This window comes from Grampus griseus (genome assembly GCF_964374135.1).
Source record: "Grampus griseus genome assembly, chromosome: 19".
Taxonomy (NCBI): Eukaryota; Metazoa; Chordata; class Mammalia; order Artiodactyla; family Delphinidae; genus Grampus; species Grampus griseus.
The window spans coordinates 43,893,529-43,910,080 of record NC_139013.1 but is presented as its reverse complement, the minus strand read 5'-3'; the positions used below and the strand labels follow the sequence as shown (position 1 = coordinate 43,910,080).

Sequence of the window (16,552 nt, the reverse complement as noted above, 5' to 3'; positions counted from 1 at the left end):
AACAAAAGCCCAGGACCAGATGGCTTCACAGGTGAATTCTATCAAACATTTAGAGAAGCGCTAACACCTATCCTTCTCAAACTCTTCCAAAATATAGCAAAGGGAGGAACACTCCCAAACTCATTCTACGAGGCCACCATCACCCTGATACCAAAACCAGATGAAGATGTCACAAAAAAAGAAAACTACAGGCTGATATCCCTGATAAACACAGATGCAAAAATCCTCAACAAAATACTAGCAAACAGAATCCAACAGCACATTAAAAGGATCATACACCATGATGAAGTGGGATTTATCCCAGGAATGCAAGGATTCTTCAATATATGCAAATCAATGTACTACACCATATTAACAAATTGAAGGATAAAAACCGTATGATAATGTCAATAGATGCAGAAAAAGCTTTTGACAAAATTCAACACCCATTTATGATAAAAACTCTCCAGAAAGTAGGCACAGAGGGACCCTACCTCAACATAATAAAGGTCATATATGACAAACCCACAGCCAACATCATTCTCAATGTTGAAAGACTGAATCCATTTCTTCTAAGATCAGGAACAAAGGGGCTTCCCTGGTGGCGCAGTGGTTGAGTCTGCCTGCCGATGCAGGGGACACGGGTTCGTGCCCCGGTCCGGGAAGATCCCACATGCCGCGGAGCGGCTGGGCCCGTGAGCCATGGCCGCTGAGCCTGCACGTCTGGAGCCTGTGCTCCGCAACGGGAGAGGCCACAACAGTGAGAGGCCTGTGTACCGCAAAAGAAAAAAAAACCAAAATCTTCCAACAAACAAAAGTCCAGGACCAGATGGCTTCACAGGTGAATTCTATCAAATATTTAAAGAGCTAACACCCATCCTTCTCAAACTCTTCCAAAAAATTGCGGAGGAAGGAACGCTCTCAAACTCATTCTATGAGGCCACCATCACCCTGATACCAAAACCAGACAAAGACATTACAAAAAAAGAAAATTACAGACCAATATCACTGAATATAGATGCAAAAATCCTCAAAACAAAATACTAGCAAACAGAATCCAACAACACATTAAAAGGATCATACACCATGATCAAGTGGGATTTATCCCAGGGATGCAAGGATTCTTCAATATACGCAAATCAATCAATGTGATAAACCATATTAACAAATTGAAGAATAAAAACCATATGATCATCTCAATAGAGGCAGAAAAAGCTTTTGACAAAATTCAACACCCATTTATGATAAAAACTCTCCAGAAAGTGGGCATAGAGGGAAGCTACCTCAACATAATAAAGGCCATATACAAGAAACCCACAGCAAACATCATTCTCTATGGTGAAAAACTGAAAGCATTTCCTCTACGATCAGAAACAAGACAAGGATGTCCACTCTCACCACTGTTATTCAACATAGTTTTGGAAGTCCTAGCCATGGCAATCAGAGAAGTAAAGAAATAAAAGGAATACAAATTGGAAAAGAAGAAGTAAAACTGTCACTCTTTGCAGATGACATGATAGCATACATAGAGAATCCTAAAGATGCTACCAGAAAACTACTAGAGCTAATCAATGAATTTGGTAAAGTTGCAGGATACAAAATTAATGCACAGAAATCTCTTGCATTCCTATACACTAATGGTGAAATATCTGAAAGAGAAATTAAGGACACACTCCCATTTACCACTGAAACAAAAAGAATCAAATACCTAGGAATAAACCTTCCTAGGGAGACAAAAGACATGCATGCAGAAAACTATAAGACACTGATGAAAGAAATTAAAGATGATACCAACAGATGGAGAGATATACCATGTTCTTGGATTGGAATAATCAATATTGTGAAAATGACTATACTACCCAGAGCAATCTACAGGTTCAATGCAATCCCTATCAAATTACCAATGGCATTTTTTACGGAACTAGAACAAAAAATCTTAAAATTTTTATCAAGACACAAAAGACCCCGCACAGTCAAAGCAGTCTTGAGGGAAAAAAACGGAGCTGGAGGAATCAGACTCCCTGACTTCAGACTATACTACAAAGGTACAGTAATCAAGACAATATGGTACTGGCACAAAAAGAGAAACAGATCAATGGAACAAGATAAAAAAAACAGAGATAAACCCATGCACCTATGATAAACTAATCTATGACAAAGGAGGCAAGGATATACAATGGAGAAAAGACAGTGTCTTCAATAAGCGGTGCTGGGAAAACTGGACAGCTACATGTAAAAGAATGAAATTAGAACCCTCCCTAACACCATACACAAAAATAAACTCAAAATGGATTCGAGACCTAAATGTAAGATCGGACACTATAAAACTCTTAGAGGAAAACAGGAAGAACACTCTTTGACATAAATCACAGCAAGATCTTTTTTGATCCACCTCCTAGAGTAATCGAAATAAAAACAAAAATAAACAAATGGGACCTAAAGAAACTTCAAAGCTTTTGCACAGCAAAGGAAACCATAAAAAAGACGAAAAGACAACCCTCAGAATGGGGGAAAATATTTGCAAATGACTCAACGGACAAAGGATTAATCTCCAAAATATCTAAACAGCTCATGCAACTCAATATTTAAAAAAACAAACAACCCAATCCAAAAATGGGCAGAAGACCTAAATAGACATTTCTCCAAAGAAGACATACACATGGCCAAGAAGCACATGAAAAGCTGCTCATCATCACTAATAGAGAAATGCAAATCAAAACTACAATAAGGTATCACCTCACACCAGTTAGAATGGGCATCATCAGGAAATCTACAAACAACAAATGCTGGAGAGGGTGTGGAGAAAAGGGAACCCTCTTGCCCTGTTGGTTGAAATGTCAATTGATTCTGCCACTATGGAGAACAGTATGGAGGTTCCTTAAAAAACTAAAAATAGAATTACCATATGACCCAGCAATCCCACTACTAGGCATATACCCAGAGAAAACCATAATTCAAACAGACACATGCACCGCAATGTTCACTGCAGCACTATTTACAATAGCCAGGTCATGGAAGCAACCTAAATGCCCATAGACAGACAAATGGATAAAGAAGATGTGGTACATACATACAATGGAATATTACTCAGCCATAAAAAGGAACAAAATTGGGTCATTTGTAGAGATGTGGATGGATCCAGAGACTATCATACAGAGTGAACTAAGTCAGAAAGAGAAAAACAAATATCGTATATTAATGCATACATGTGGAAACTAGAAAAATGGTACAGATGAACGGATTTGCAGGGCAGAAACTGAGACACAGATGTAGAGAACAAACGTATGGACACCAGTGGGGAAAGCCGCGGGGTGGTGGTGGTGGTGGTGGTGTGATGAATTGGTCAATTGGGATTGACGTGTATACACTGATGTGTATAAAATTGATGACTAATAAGGACCTGCTGTATAAAAAAATAAATAAAATTAAATTAAAAAAAAGAAGACATTAAATCCTGAAGTGGGTATAAAACCCATTGTGGAATATTTTCATGGACTTGTTTTAGTTTTTGCTTTTAATTGGGATATAGGCTTGTTTGTTAGGGGAGGAATACTTTTCCCTTCTTCCCTTCTTCCCTTCCAGGTCCTTTGGCTGGTCTAGTAATTTTTAAGTTGACATAAGACAGATTAACAAGAGAAAAACAAATTTAATTACGTATGTATGGGAGTCCCAAAGATGGGAGACTCAAAGACAGGCTGCTGAGGTTTAGCTGCCATCCTGAGCTAAGGAGAAGGGGGTAGGGGTCTGGGACATCAAAGGGGAGGAAGACATTTCACAGAAGATAAGAGGAGGAAAGGTCTGTTAAACAAATGTTTGCCACACCATGCGGAGATGTGTTTCTAATGCAAGAAAAGTTATATTTGGTAATAGCTCTCTTCCTGGTACAGGCTCCCTATCTAATTTCTTTTTGGCAATTAAGAGGGAGGTAAAAAGCTCTTCTTGGCTTCCCTGGTGGCGCAGTTGTTGAGAGTCCGCCTGCCTATGCAGGGGACGCGGGTTCGTGCCGCGGTCCGGGAAGATCCCACATGCTGCGGAGCGGCTGGGCCCGTGAGCCATGGCCGCTGAGCCTGCGCGTCCGGAGGCTGTGCTCCGCAACGGGAGAGGCCACAGCAGTGACAGTCCCGCGTACCACAAAAAAAAAAAAAAAAAAAAGCTCTTCTTGAGTTTGTTGGGCCTTCACCATCTTCGCCACATTCTGGGGCAGCCTGCCCTGAACCCCATCATCTGTCATGCATTCTTAGGTTCCGCTCAGAGGTAAAGGGTGAACCCGGCTCCTTTCCAGCATCATTTTCTTGAAACATCACCATATTAGAAAGAAAGAGTAAAAGTGTTTTTTCAGGGTCACAAGGGTACCCAAGTTGTGACTTCAATTTTCCATATCTACCTGATCAGATGTGTTGTGAAATGACGCTTGTGGATGAGTGGTGAAGACACTCTGGAATGTGAGTCCTCTTTGGGGCTTGAAGTTATTTCTACCGGAGCTTTTCCAGCATGTGTTACAGATGCAGGTCTGGTGAGCTCTGGTGGCACAGGGAGAGGCTGGCTGGTAGGTACAGGCATGACTGATACTCCCTGCTGTGTGACTCCAGGTGGTATTGAAGGAAATGGGCTGATGGAATGGCGCGGGGTCTTGGACTAAAAGATTAAAATATGCAAAGGAAAAGGCTGAATATGATTATACCAAAGGATGAATAATTAAGGCAGTATTTCTAAAAGTGTTCTAGAACCCCCATGCCCTGTGAGGTAGTAATAGGCATTTCTCTCAAAAAGATCCTGTGCACTAACAGTTTTGAGAAAGTGGCAAACCATAGTACCTTCTTTAAAATTCACAATTTATATTATTGGGCTCACTGTCAACCATTCACTAAATTATAATTAAACATCTACTATGTGAAGCAATGTTCTGGGGAACTGAGGATACAGCAATGAACAAAACAAGCCAAGTTCTTGCCCTCACGGAGCCTCCATTTTTGTAATGGTGGCAGATACCCAAATTGTATCGTGTACTGAATAAAGTAAAGGAAAAAACATAAAAAACAAAGGTAAGCAGATGAAGAGAAAGGGTGCTCAGCTATCAGGAGAGGGCATTTTTGCTGACAGTTGGATATAGGGAGAGAGAGAGCTCTGCCAATACATTGGAAATGGACATTTGAGGGGTGAAAAGGCCCTGAGGCCATAGCCTGCTGGCTTTGAGGAACAAGAAGGCTAGATGAGAAAAAGGGGGAATTGGGGGAGGCCAGGAAGGTCCCCGGGTGGGGTGGGAGGAAGGGACGAGGGTGGAGAGAGCATGTCACGTCAGGCGATCAAGAAGAGCATGATTTTACTCTCCATGAGATGGGAAGATACTGGGGGGCTCTGACGAGCAGCAGGATGATCTGATTGTGCTGGACCCCCTCGGACTGCTGGGTTGAGAGGGGACAGCAAGGGGCCAGGCCTGGAAGCAGGGAGATCAGGAGGAGGCACATGCACAGTGTAGAACGGCTGCTCGGAGACGGTGCGCAGTGGTTAGGCTTCGGCACATGAAAGGCTCTGAGAAGTCCTAAGGTCAAAAACCTTTGTTGGGCTTCCCTGGTGGCGCAGTGGTTGAGAGTCCGCCTGCCGATGCAGGGGACACGGGTTCGTGCCCCGGTCCGGGAGGATCCCACGTGCCGCGGAGCAGCTGGGCCCGTGAGCCATGGCCGCTGAGCCTGCGCATCCGGAGCCTGTGCTCCGCAGCGGGAGAGGCCACAACAGTGAGAGGCCCGCGTACAGCAAAAAAAACAAACAAACAAAAAAAGCTTTGTTTTCCTTCCTTCTGGCAACATTTTAAGAATGTTGGTTGTTATCTTACAGAATATCACTTCGGAAATGCTGCTTTGAGGGGCATTTATTTCACCCCTGTTCTCTTTTATGTTGCTAGAAAACTTACATTTTGCATTTAATGTTGGATCAAATAAATATGCATCTATATTTAGACATCCACTAAAAGGTTTCTATGCAGGACACAGAGGCAAGAAGGCTGAGAAGTTTCTTGAAGGTGAAATTTTTTTTTTTTGGCCATGCTGAGTGGCTTGCGGGATTTTAATTCCCTGACCAGGGATTGAATCCGTGCCCCCTACAGTGGAAGCATGGAGCCCTAACCACTGGTCTGCCAGGGAATTCCCTTGAAGGTGAAATTTATAGATTATGCAGAGGTCCTACCCTTATTTTCCTTTCACTCAAGATTTCTTTTTCCCTGTTTAAAAATTATTTTTTTAAATTTATTTATTTATTTTGCGCGGGCCTCTCACTGTTGTGGCCTCTCCTGCTGCGGAGCACAGGTTCCGGACGCGCAGGCTCAGTGGTCATGGCTCACGGGCCCAGCTGCTCTGCGGCACGTGGGATCCTCCCGGACCGGGGCACGAACCCACGTGCCCTGCATCGGCAGGCGGACTCTCAACCACTGCGCCACCAGGGAAGCCCCTAAAAGAATTATTAAACTTTATTGCATTGCATATATTTTGGTAAGATGCCACAAGTCCTCTTTTGGGATGAAGCAGGGAATAAACCAACAACCACCCAACAAATGCTAACTGTACCAACATGAAAGCCAAACAGAGGCTTTCAAATTTTCTTTAATAAAGCATCCACCAAACCTGATTCTTTCCTGCACTTAAGTACTTTCCTTTCCTTCTTCAAAAATTACATCCAGAGCCCTCTACGAGACAGAGTAGAGTTCTGCCAGGACCCACCAAGAATGACAAAAAGAATAATATTCCAAGATGCGCACTGTGAAGGTCAGTACTTACCAGAGTAGCACGAGCAGGTTGGTGGCATGTGGTTGAAAGATGAGCGACCACTATAGGAAAAAGAAAGTCCATGAAGCTCAAGGAAAAGTTTTAGGATAGAAATAGTTCTATTTTACTTGGATTATTCACGGCTAAAAACAACACAAACTGTTTTATATAGGAAACCACAGTGATCATTTCTCCCTGTTGATACGTCTGTAGACAAGCCAGAAGACTGACTAACAGGATGGAGGATTGAAAACAGAAACTGGATTCTACAAGTCAAAAATCTGGGGTCCAGAGCTGGTTTGCCTTTCACTGTAACTATGAAGCCTTGAGCAAATGACTTAACCTCTTAGTTTTCTCATCTTGAGAACCGGTGTAATAATATCCAACGATGTGAAAATTAAAGCAATGTATGTAGAGCTGAGTAAAACCTCACCTCAGATTAGGGTCATTAGGTTGACAGCTTGCTGAGAACAGCAAACTAACCCAGAACTTCAACCGTCAATCTGAGAAGGGGTTATGACCACTAAATAAGCCAACAGGCTGCTGAGTTCAGGGTGATACAATTTCTTAGTCTTAGACAAATGCGTTTTGACAGATCTTGCCTTAAAAGATAAGGAAAAAAACAAAGAATAACATGGAGCCTATGAATAGCACGTTAGAACCTGGGAATTGACTCCAAAGGACACAGAGGAAAGTGTAGCTCTGAAAATCATCAACAGCAAAATCCAGAATAATATTTCAGAAAGCTGTTTAACATCCTTAATTGAAACAGTCTGGTTTTTTTTGTCTGTACTGCGAAACAGAGAATCTTAAAGATAAACCAACTGAAGCTAATATGCATAAGAATGAGATAGATTAAAAGAGAAATAAATGATAGTAGAGGATTTCAAGAAAACCAAAAATGCTACAGAAAAATTTAGATCCATGTTGGAGGTAATACAGGACAGAACTGAGGTGGAAAAGTCAAATCAGTGGTACGCAGGATAAATGTCAGGAGTTCTTTCAGAATGTACAAGAGTGATAAATAGGAAACCATCGTTTCACTTAAAAGAATGACAGGAAAGATATGGAGGACAGGAGCCAGCAGGATAGCACATAGATAACTGGTATTGCTCAGGGACAAAACCAGAGCAAATGAGATAGAAGGGGTAAGTGGGTAGAATAGAATAAAACTTTCATAAGCTAAGAAAGATGTATATATGCCACATCACATTCTAGGCAAAATCGGTGAAAAGTAACCTAGATGCATGCTAAAAGAAAGTTTCTGTAGCACAAGGATTAAAAAATTCTACAAGCAATCTGATATGGGGAAAAAAGGCTACCAGAAAAAAGGGGGAGTGGCTAGCCTTAATCTTTTCCACTGTGGCATTAAGCGCCAAAAGACAATGATGTCTACAGAGTTTTGAGGGGGAAGACTGTGAGGAAAGAACTGCATCACTTTCATTGTAGAGTGTTGGTTATTCTCTACTATGTCCTCCCTTCCTTCCATGAGAACATGGCAGTCCAGCTAAGGACTACGTTTCCCAGCCCTCCTTGCTTGCAGTGGTGTGGGCATGTGATCAGGTCCTGGCCAATGGGATATGAGAAGTAGTAGATGCAATTTCCAGGCTGTGCCCTTAAAAAAAAAAAAAAAGATCAGTCCCCACCCCACCCCTCTCTCCTTCCCACTTGCTGGAACGTGAACATAGAGTGCAGGGTGATAAAACAGCTTTTATAGACCTGAGATGGATGCTGCAGGTTGATGATGGCAGAACAAGGAAGAGCTTGGGTCCTGTAAACCACTGATCCTTTCAGCCTTAGACCTCTTACTCAGACTGTTATGTAAAAGAGAGATGAACTTCCATTTTGTTTAAGCTACCATTTTGGCCTTTGTTACAGCAACTGATCCTACCTTTTAACTGTACACCCTGCTAACATATGCCTCACTGATGTTAAAGTAACCAGATCAGGCCCAAGATGGAGTCACTCATGCTAAGCCCCGCATCAGCAAACAGCTCTTCCAGGAAAGGAAGGCCAAAGTCAACCAGTCAGTGCCTGCCTGCCCAGTACAAGTTACATAACCCAGCTCCATCACTTCCCTTTGCTCTTTCTAAGAGAAGTAAACTTGCATTAACCACTTAGTAAATGCCCAGTACAACCTCCTTGCTCCTGCTCATCTCTATAAAAATCTCTCCCCTTGTACAGCTCTTAAGAGATCCTTTCTGTCTGCCAGAGTGGATGTTGCCCAACTCATGAGTCACTGAATAAAAGCTTACTAGATCAGTAAATTGTCTGGGGAAAGTTTTCCTTTAACATTAGGAAGGGACAAGAAAGACCCCTTTTGATTATTCACAAGCTCCCAAAATATTTCCACCAATAGATCTTTCTTGAAAAAACAATTGGAATAGAGATGAAACGAAATTAAGAATTCGGAAGTGGAAAGTTATGGTACAAAGTGGTTGGTGATAAATACGAAACCAGTTAAAACAGAAATAAATTCTAAATTATTGTTGGAAATCTGGCTTTGATAAAAGTATGAAAAAAGTATTCTGAAGTTGTACAGTATAAAAATAATTATTTACTATAACAATAACCTGAATAAAACCCACAGAATATCCTAACAAGATCTAGTGAGTGAGGGTGGGGAGGTGAAAAAACTAACCTGTGCTATAATTCTATAACCAGATGAGGGGATTTCAAGAGAGACTGTTTCATTCCTGAGCCCGACAACTAGAAAAACATAAGTATAAGAATGTGTTTAGGGCTTCCTTGCTGGCGCAGTGGTTGAGAGTCTGCCTGCCGATGCAGGGGACACGGGTTTGTACCCCGGTCCGGGAAGATCCCACATGCCGCGGAGCGGCTAGGCCAGTGAGCCATGGCCGCTGAGCCTGCGCGTCCGGAGTCTGTGCTCCGCAACGGGAGAGGCCACAAGTGAGAGGCCAGCGTACCGCAAAAAAAAAAAAAAAAAAGAATGTGTTTAAAAAGCTTCTTGAAGGTAAATAATTAACAAGACTACTGAAGAACAAAATTTCAACAAAAGACAAAAGCAAGGAAGCGTTAGAACCAGAAGGCACAGAACAAGGCAAGGAATGACATGTTATTAAAATAAAGTTGAATATGATAAACTCTACTATAAAAATATTCTCAGTGAGTGAAATAATTAGATGCATTCACATGAAATTTAGTAGGCACACAGCTAAAGCAAAGTGACAAAATTTTTTAAAGGACCCCACATACATAAATATAAGGTGACCACCTTTCTCAATGAGATTTTTTAAAAGTTATTTTTGAGCAAATTTGACTATATAAACTTGAAGGATGTATGTGAAACAAATGTCTACTTATTTAATTCAGTAATTTAGTTTTACAAAGGCATAATTAAAATCACGTTATACAAAGTAGTATATTCATTTAGAAGCTTTGCTCTTGTGAAACTCAATTTCATGACATAGCTTTATTCAAACTTTTCAAATGCATCTTCAACATCACTGCTTTCATTATAACCAGAAGAAATTTCAGAATTATTTAGGTTTTCCAAAATATCTCATCTTTACTTCCGTCTAATTCTATCACTATCTTTTTTCCCAACTCACAAGTACTCATTTACAAAGTATTCAGAAAAGCTGATTTTTACGTTTGTTCTTTAGATACATATTCTCTCTAGATGAGAGAATGTCTCTGCAACAATCACACTTTCTAAATTGCTTTTTTAAAGGATACTTAAGGGGCTTGTTGACAAGGACACCCAACCCTTGAAGTTGTGCGCTGCCACCCCTAAGAATATCATTAGATCCACTTTGTTTTTATTATTTTTAGTTTTTTAAAGAGTTTTTAAAAAATTTATTTATTTTATTTATTTTTGGCTGCGTTGGGTCTTCGTTGCTGCGTGCGGGCTTTTCTCTAGTTTCGGCGAGCGGGGGCTATTCTTCATTGCGGTACGCGGGCTTCTCATTGCCATGGCTTCTCCTGTTGCGGAGCACGGGCTCTAGGTGCGGGGGCTCAGTAGTTGTGGCACACGGGGTCAGTAGTTGTGGTTTGCGGGTTCTAGAGCACAGGCTCAGTAGTTGTGGCGCGTGGGCTTAGTTGCTCCACAGCATGTGGGATCTTCCTGGACCAGGGCTCGAACCCATGTCCCCTGCACTGGCAGGTGGATTCTCAACCACTGCACCACCAAGGAAACCCTAGATCCACTTTAAATTTGTCTCTTTTTTCACCCATTCTGTCAGGTGATCTCTATAATTAGCCAACATTGATATTGATTGAGGTCATTTCATACTCATGCATTTTCCCCAAATAGTATTTGTTTTTCAAAATTGTTTTTTAAAAAAGGGAGAATACCACGATATGAAGGACTTTGCAAGGGCTTTAACACGACTCTTTTTTGATGGAAACTTTTGTGGGAAAAAAACTTTTCTTAGGGCTTCCCTGGTGGAACAGTGGTTAAGAATCTGCCTGCCACTGCAGGGGACATGGGTTTGAGTCCTGGTCCAGGAAGATCCCACATGCTGCGGAGCAATGAAGCCCGGGCGCCACAACTACTGAGCCTGCACTCTACAGGCTGCGAGCCACAACTACTGAGCCCACGTGCCACAACTACTGAAGCCCACGCACCTAGAGCCTATGCTCTGCAATAAGGGAAGCCACCGCAATGAGAAGCCCGTACACCGCAACAAAGAATAGCCCCCGCTCGTCACAACTAGAGAAAGCCCACGCACAGCACGATGACCCAACACAGCCAAAAATAAAAACAAATAAATTTAAAAAAATGAAAGCAAACACTGCAATATTAAGATCAGACAAAATAGAATGTAAAGAATATTTACTGAGTACCCGTGATGTGGACACATTTCGGCATTAAGTCTTGTGCATCCCTTAAGGGTGGAATTGATTTCACTACACATTACCTGAGGTCATTTTGTTTCTCGGTATTGTGACTTCTCTTTTTGTCCTTTTGGGTTTCCTATGTGAATGAGAATTATTCCCATTTCTTTCATAACTGGCATCTTGGTCTGAAAAGGCATCTATTTGGAGGCCAATGCAAAAGTTAACTTATAGGATAAAACGCTAGGTGGAAGTCTACAAAATAATCAGTATGCACACATGTGATAATTAAAACACATGTTAAACAAATTAAAGATAACTATCCAGTCGTTTTTAAAAAGAACAACAACGTAGGAATTCTGAAGTAGGTCTTCTGCTCTGGAGCACAGTCACAACATCTCAGAATTAGGTCCACCAACTGGGTCAACAGTGAGAATACAGAGAATTAAGTTTACTTTAGGAAATTACATTCTAAGCATAAGATTCTCCTTTGTATTCGATAATCCTTATTGGTAGAGATTAAAGAGTTCAGAAGGTGGGCAACAGCATTCTTGAATGTGCCTCTCTGTGTATATTTGCTGTCTCTTATCACGCTGCTGAACGTGGCTGGAGAAATCATACAACCCCGTTGACTATGTCTCAGTTTAAATTCAGGATCATGAACCACGAGGGGCCTGCGTTCACCCTGCCTGGTAATCTAAGTATTTCCCTAGTCTATTCTCACTTCCACTCTCCTGGGTGGCCCTTTCCCACTTCCTCCTCATTCTCTCCCCTCAATCTTGCCATGTCTTTATTGTAAAACCTGAGTCGTTTATCCTGTAAAGCTTCCCAGTTCTGGATTTTGATGACTGTATTCCCATGGTGCCATCTCACATGCTCTCAGTTCTGACTTTTTATAAACTGGTTGGCTCTAGAGGCTTAATCAGATTCAAGTTCTACTTTCTATAAGAATGCTTAGTAGGTGGTGTCAAGTACTTCCATCAGGAGTCACATAATATCTGTGTGATAACGAATAACTATTAGTCTAGCAGCCATTGGTGACTATTCCCTAGATCCATTTTTTCATTAGGGATTGTGGGAACTTGTGTTTCATATTTTATTACAAACTACTGAATTTATAAATATCAAAACATCACGCATGTACTACTTAAACAAGAGATATAACACACTAACAACAAAACCAAAGTCAAAGCTACATTATTCAGAAGTAGTAGCAAGTATGTAATTTGAGCTAATGATATGCTGGTGCTTCTCCTAAAGCACAGAGTGTTTCAAAGGATGTGCAACACTGCGACCTTAGCCAGAATGGCAGATAGGTCTAAAAATATTTTTCAGATGTCTCTAGGATAGATCTCCATTTATCAATGGCTGTCATATCATCCTATGATCGTTAGTTTGAAGTAATGAGTTTATAATATTACTTTACTTTCCCAATGGCATGGAAGTATTTCAAAGCTTTCACAACCAGTACAGCTGTCTTGGCACTTACAAGAGGAATATTAACCCTATTACAACACCACTTTTAACACAAACTGTTACTTTTTATTCCAACTTGTTCACTGTTCCAATTTCTTAATGCTCTTACATGTGAGCTTTAAGTGTTTTTATTTTTAAAGTAAATGAAAAATGAGTTCAACTATTCAAATGTTGAAAAAGTCAATAAGTATCTGAAGTAATATTGTACAATAATATGAAGCATCAGACTTCTTTTTTGAACGTTAAGTATCTGAACATTTACAGATATTTCTCCTACCGGCATGCTATTTTGGAAGAGGCATTTCTTAAATTCATAATAAGATGTATAAACACTCTGATAATAATGGTTAATACCAATATTGGATCTCCAAAAGTGTTTTCACCTTTGACATGAATGTGAAGCTATCTAGAAGCAGAAGGTAAACTTTGAACAAAAAATTGAAACTGCACAATAACGTTAACAGTAATAATTGCTATAGTATGTGAATTGTTCTAATACCTTATTTGTATTGTCTTAATTAATCCTCATAACCATCCTTGGAAGGACACTGGGCTGCATGGAGGTTAAGCTGCTTGCCCAGGGTCGCAGAAACAAGATGGGAACCCAGGAAGCCCGACTCCACAGCTCCAGCTCTTCACTGCAGTGACCTACTTCCTCTCATTATCGGAACATAGACTCAGAATTTACAGAACTGGCTTGGGTAAATTGAACAGAATTGTTTTTGTCCAAGATTTTCTTCTGCACAAACTTTCTATGTTCTACAGCAGAAATCTCTTGCCAGTACGTGAAAAATAATACCGGGAAATGCACCTTCACTCCAAAACCAAGAATAACTGAGAAAGTCTAAAAGCTCAACTCTTGGAGAGTGAAAAATGGATGGACAATCAACACTATTTAGACTACATTAGGGGTTGTTTTTCCAATCCTGGAGATGGGTCTGGCGAAATAAACTCCTGTGATGAGAAAAGCGCACAGTTGTAAGATGGCTGCCAGTTCTAGGGATGCAGTTTGTAAGAACGAAACACTTGGGCACTTGACTTGTGCAGAGATTATGCTCACAGCCTTGGCCTCATTAACAATAGCATGCTTACAGCAGAAACTAACACAACTTTGTAAAGCCACTATACTCCGATACAAATCAATTTTTAAAAATAGCATGCGCGTTATGGCAAAAGGGACAAAGATATCACAAAGAGCTTGAAAGGGTGACGAAGGAGAGGTCTGAAGCTAGAAATATATTACTTCGAAATACTGGGCCCTTTCAATAGCCAGTATTTGAGGAAGGTGATCTTTTTTTTTTCTTGTAATAGAGAAATATTGCAATGTGTTCTGTTCTATGAAGCATCCAGAGCTGCTGTATATTTTAATAAGAATGTATTTGTGATTTTTTTACAAAAAGTGCAACAAGATTTTTACCTAAACAGTCTGAGACATCATTGAGAATTCTCAGAATTCTGTCAATTCACTGAGCTATGAACAAATGCTTTGTGACTACTGCATGAAGAACGTTAATTGAAAAAAAAAAACCCAACTACGCACACCCCCTGCTTAATTCTCACCTCCTACCTCTGAAGAAGCAAACCTCTAAATGATAACAAGCTCCCCTATATTCCACTGTATTCTGTGTTCCTCCTTTGTTTCCTGTTCTTCCCCCTAAAGCCCAAATGCTAAAAGGACTGGAGGGGTACATGTGGTTAATGGGGTTTATCAGTACACTTTCTCCCACAGCCCACCAAGTCAGGAAGTGAAGGGAACGTCAAGGAATGGCTCTGCCCAACTACCAGAGGGGCTGCAGGAGGAAGCCTCTCCCGTCCATCACTCACAGACTCTTTACCTACTGCTCTCACACGTTCTCCTTGTTTACAATCAGTTTGTGACAATTAGGTCTTTGGCAGCATGTGGTCTCATCACTTAACAGCCTGGCAAATGAACTCATGCCCCAGTGAGCACAAGTCCACTTTTGACGAGATCCGACTGGGGTTTCGGAACAGGTAAATGCAGGTGGGCGTGGGGGCCCAGTGGGCTGTGACATCTGCTGCAGGGAGACCAGACCCGGATGAGGCTCATACTCAAAAGTCGAACATTTAGAAAAATATAACTATGAAGACCAAATCCTGCTAGCTTCCAATAGATGGAAATTTAGGATTGCCCCCCCAACAAATTAGAGATTGTTTATTTTTTCATATTATGCATTATCACAAGGCTTAGTATTAAGTTACCTAGACTTCAATGAAGATGATGATGATATAATAATGCCTTGGATTTTTCTCTAAGACCACAGGATTATGGTGCATAATTTTGAAAATATCTGTGTAAGAAAGACAAGAGGCAAATAATTTCTCTCCAAGGTTCTGTTAGGAAACGTGGGGCAGAGAATGATAAAGAGATATTTACCAGGAAAAAAAAGTGACCGTAAAAGGATTCCCATTTCAGAATCTTGCGCGACACTTTTAGTGAAATAGCAGGTAAGTTAACTTTAGAGAGGCTCTGAGAAAAATCTCATCATTTTTCTGACACAAACCAAGGCTGAAGCACAAAAGTGGAGATATTTCAGAGGAATGATGGTAACAAAGTGAAGTGATTGCTTTTTCTGTATACAAAAGGGGAAAGATTTAATTTTTTTTCCTTCTCTTGTCTCAGTAAAAGTAAGGAAGTTTCCTTCATAAACACTAAACCTCAGAGCCTTACCTGGGTTGTTTTTTTCTTGATGTTTTCCCAGCAGCGTTAAATTTTCCCCAACGTACCACTTCTTTCCTTCTTCCAGAAAGTCCCGGAGGTCTTGAACCTCCTGGTTCCAAGTGCAAGCAGGGTGTCCTCTCTGAGCACGACAGTAATCTTCTGCTTCCTGAAAGCTGCAATGAAACCTGTTAAGCTGATAACAATTATGTTCTCCATGTTGCTCTGGGCTATCCAGCTCATTTCCTAGAACGATACCTGTTGTGATGTATAACCAAAGCCAGGTTCTTCTTTTGAAGAACATTTTCTCTGTGCACTGTGCACATGAAAAGTGTAGAGGCTCACACAGCTACTGAAGCCCGCGCGCCTAGAGCCCGTGCTCCGCGAGAGAAGCCGCTGCAATGAGAAACCCGCGCACCGCAAAGAAGAATAGCCCCTGCTCGCCGCAACTAGAGAAAGCCCACGCGCAGCAACGAAGACCCAACGCAGCCAAAAATAAAAAATAAATAAAATAAATTTAAAAAAACGTGTTGGGGCTCAGCAGCTGCCTGGTCCTTTAAATACATCCTTGGTGGGTTTATCTTATTAGTATTATTCTTTTAGAAATTGGTAATAATTTGTCAAGGAGACAAAAGGTTTTGTTTTAAGGACCCAGGTGGAGTTCCTATAAGCTGAAAACAAATGCCAGAGATCAATAAAGCAATGGGCCTTCATAGCTAGGGCAGCACCACCTGTGTCTACACAACCGGCTATACCTTTAACTTTATAATAGATCTTTATTTGCTAAGTCTAAGCAGTAAGGGGATAGAGGACGATGAATATCTAAGTCAGTGTTGCTAAAAATTTAGTGATGTATTTTTTTTAA

The 16,552-nt window shown here is 41.0% G+C and overlaps 1 protein-coding gene across 1 annotated transcript in view; it reads right to left on the bottom strand.

The window, feature by feature from the left end:
* PKD1L3 (polycystin 1 like 3, transient receptor potential channel interacting) overlaps window positions 1–15,991 on the bottom strand; it is a gene marked incomplete at its 5' end in the record, with an annotated part of 56,185 nt that extends 40,194 nt beyond the window's left edge. The window contains 4 exon segments of the mRNA XM_082677825.1: window positions 4,364–4,405; window positions 4,408–4,614; window positions 6,747–6,796; window positions 15,700–15,991. Of these exon segments, the coding sequence (XP_082533951.1) occupies window positions 4,364–4,405; window positions 4,408–4,614; window positions 6,747–6,796; window positions 15,700–15,991 (591 nt within the window).
* Window positions 15,992–16,552: the final 561 nt, after the last annotated feature.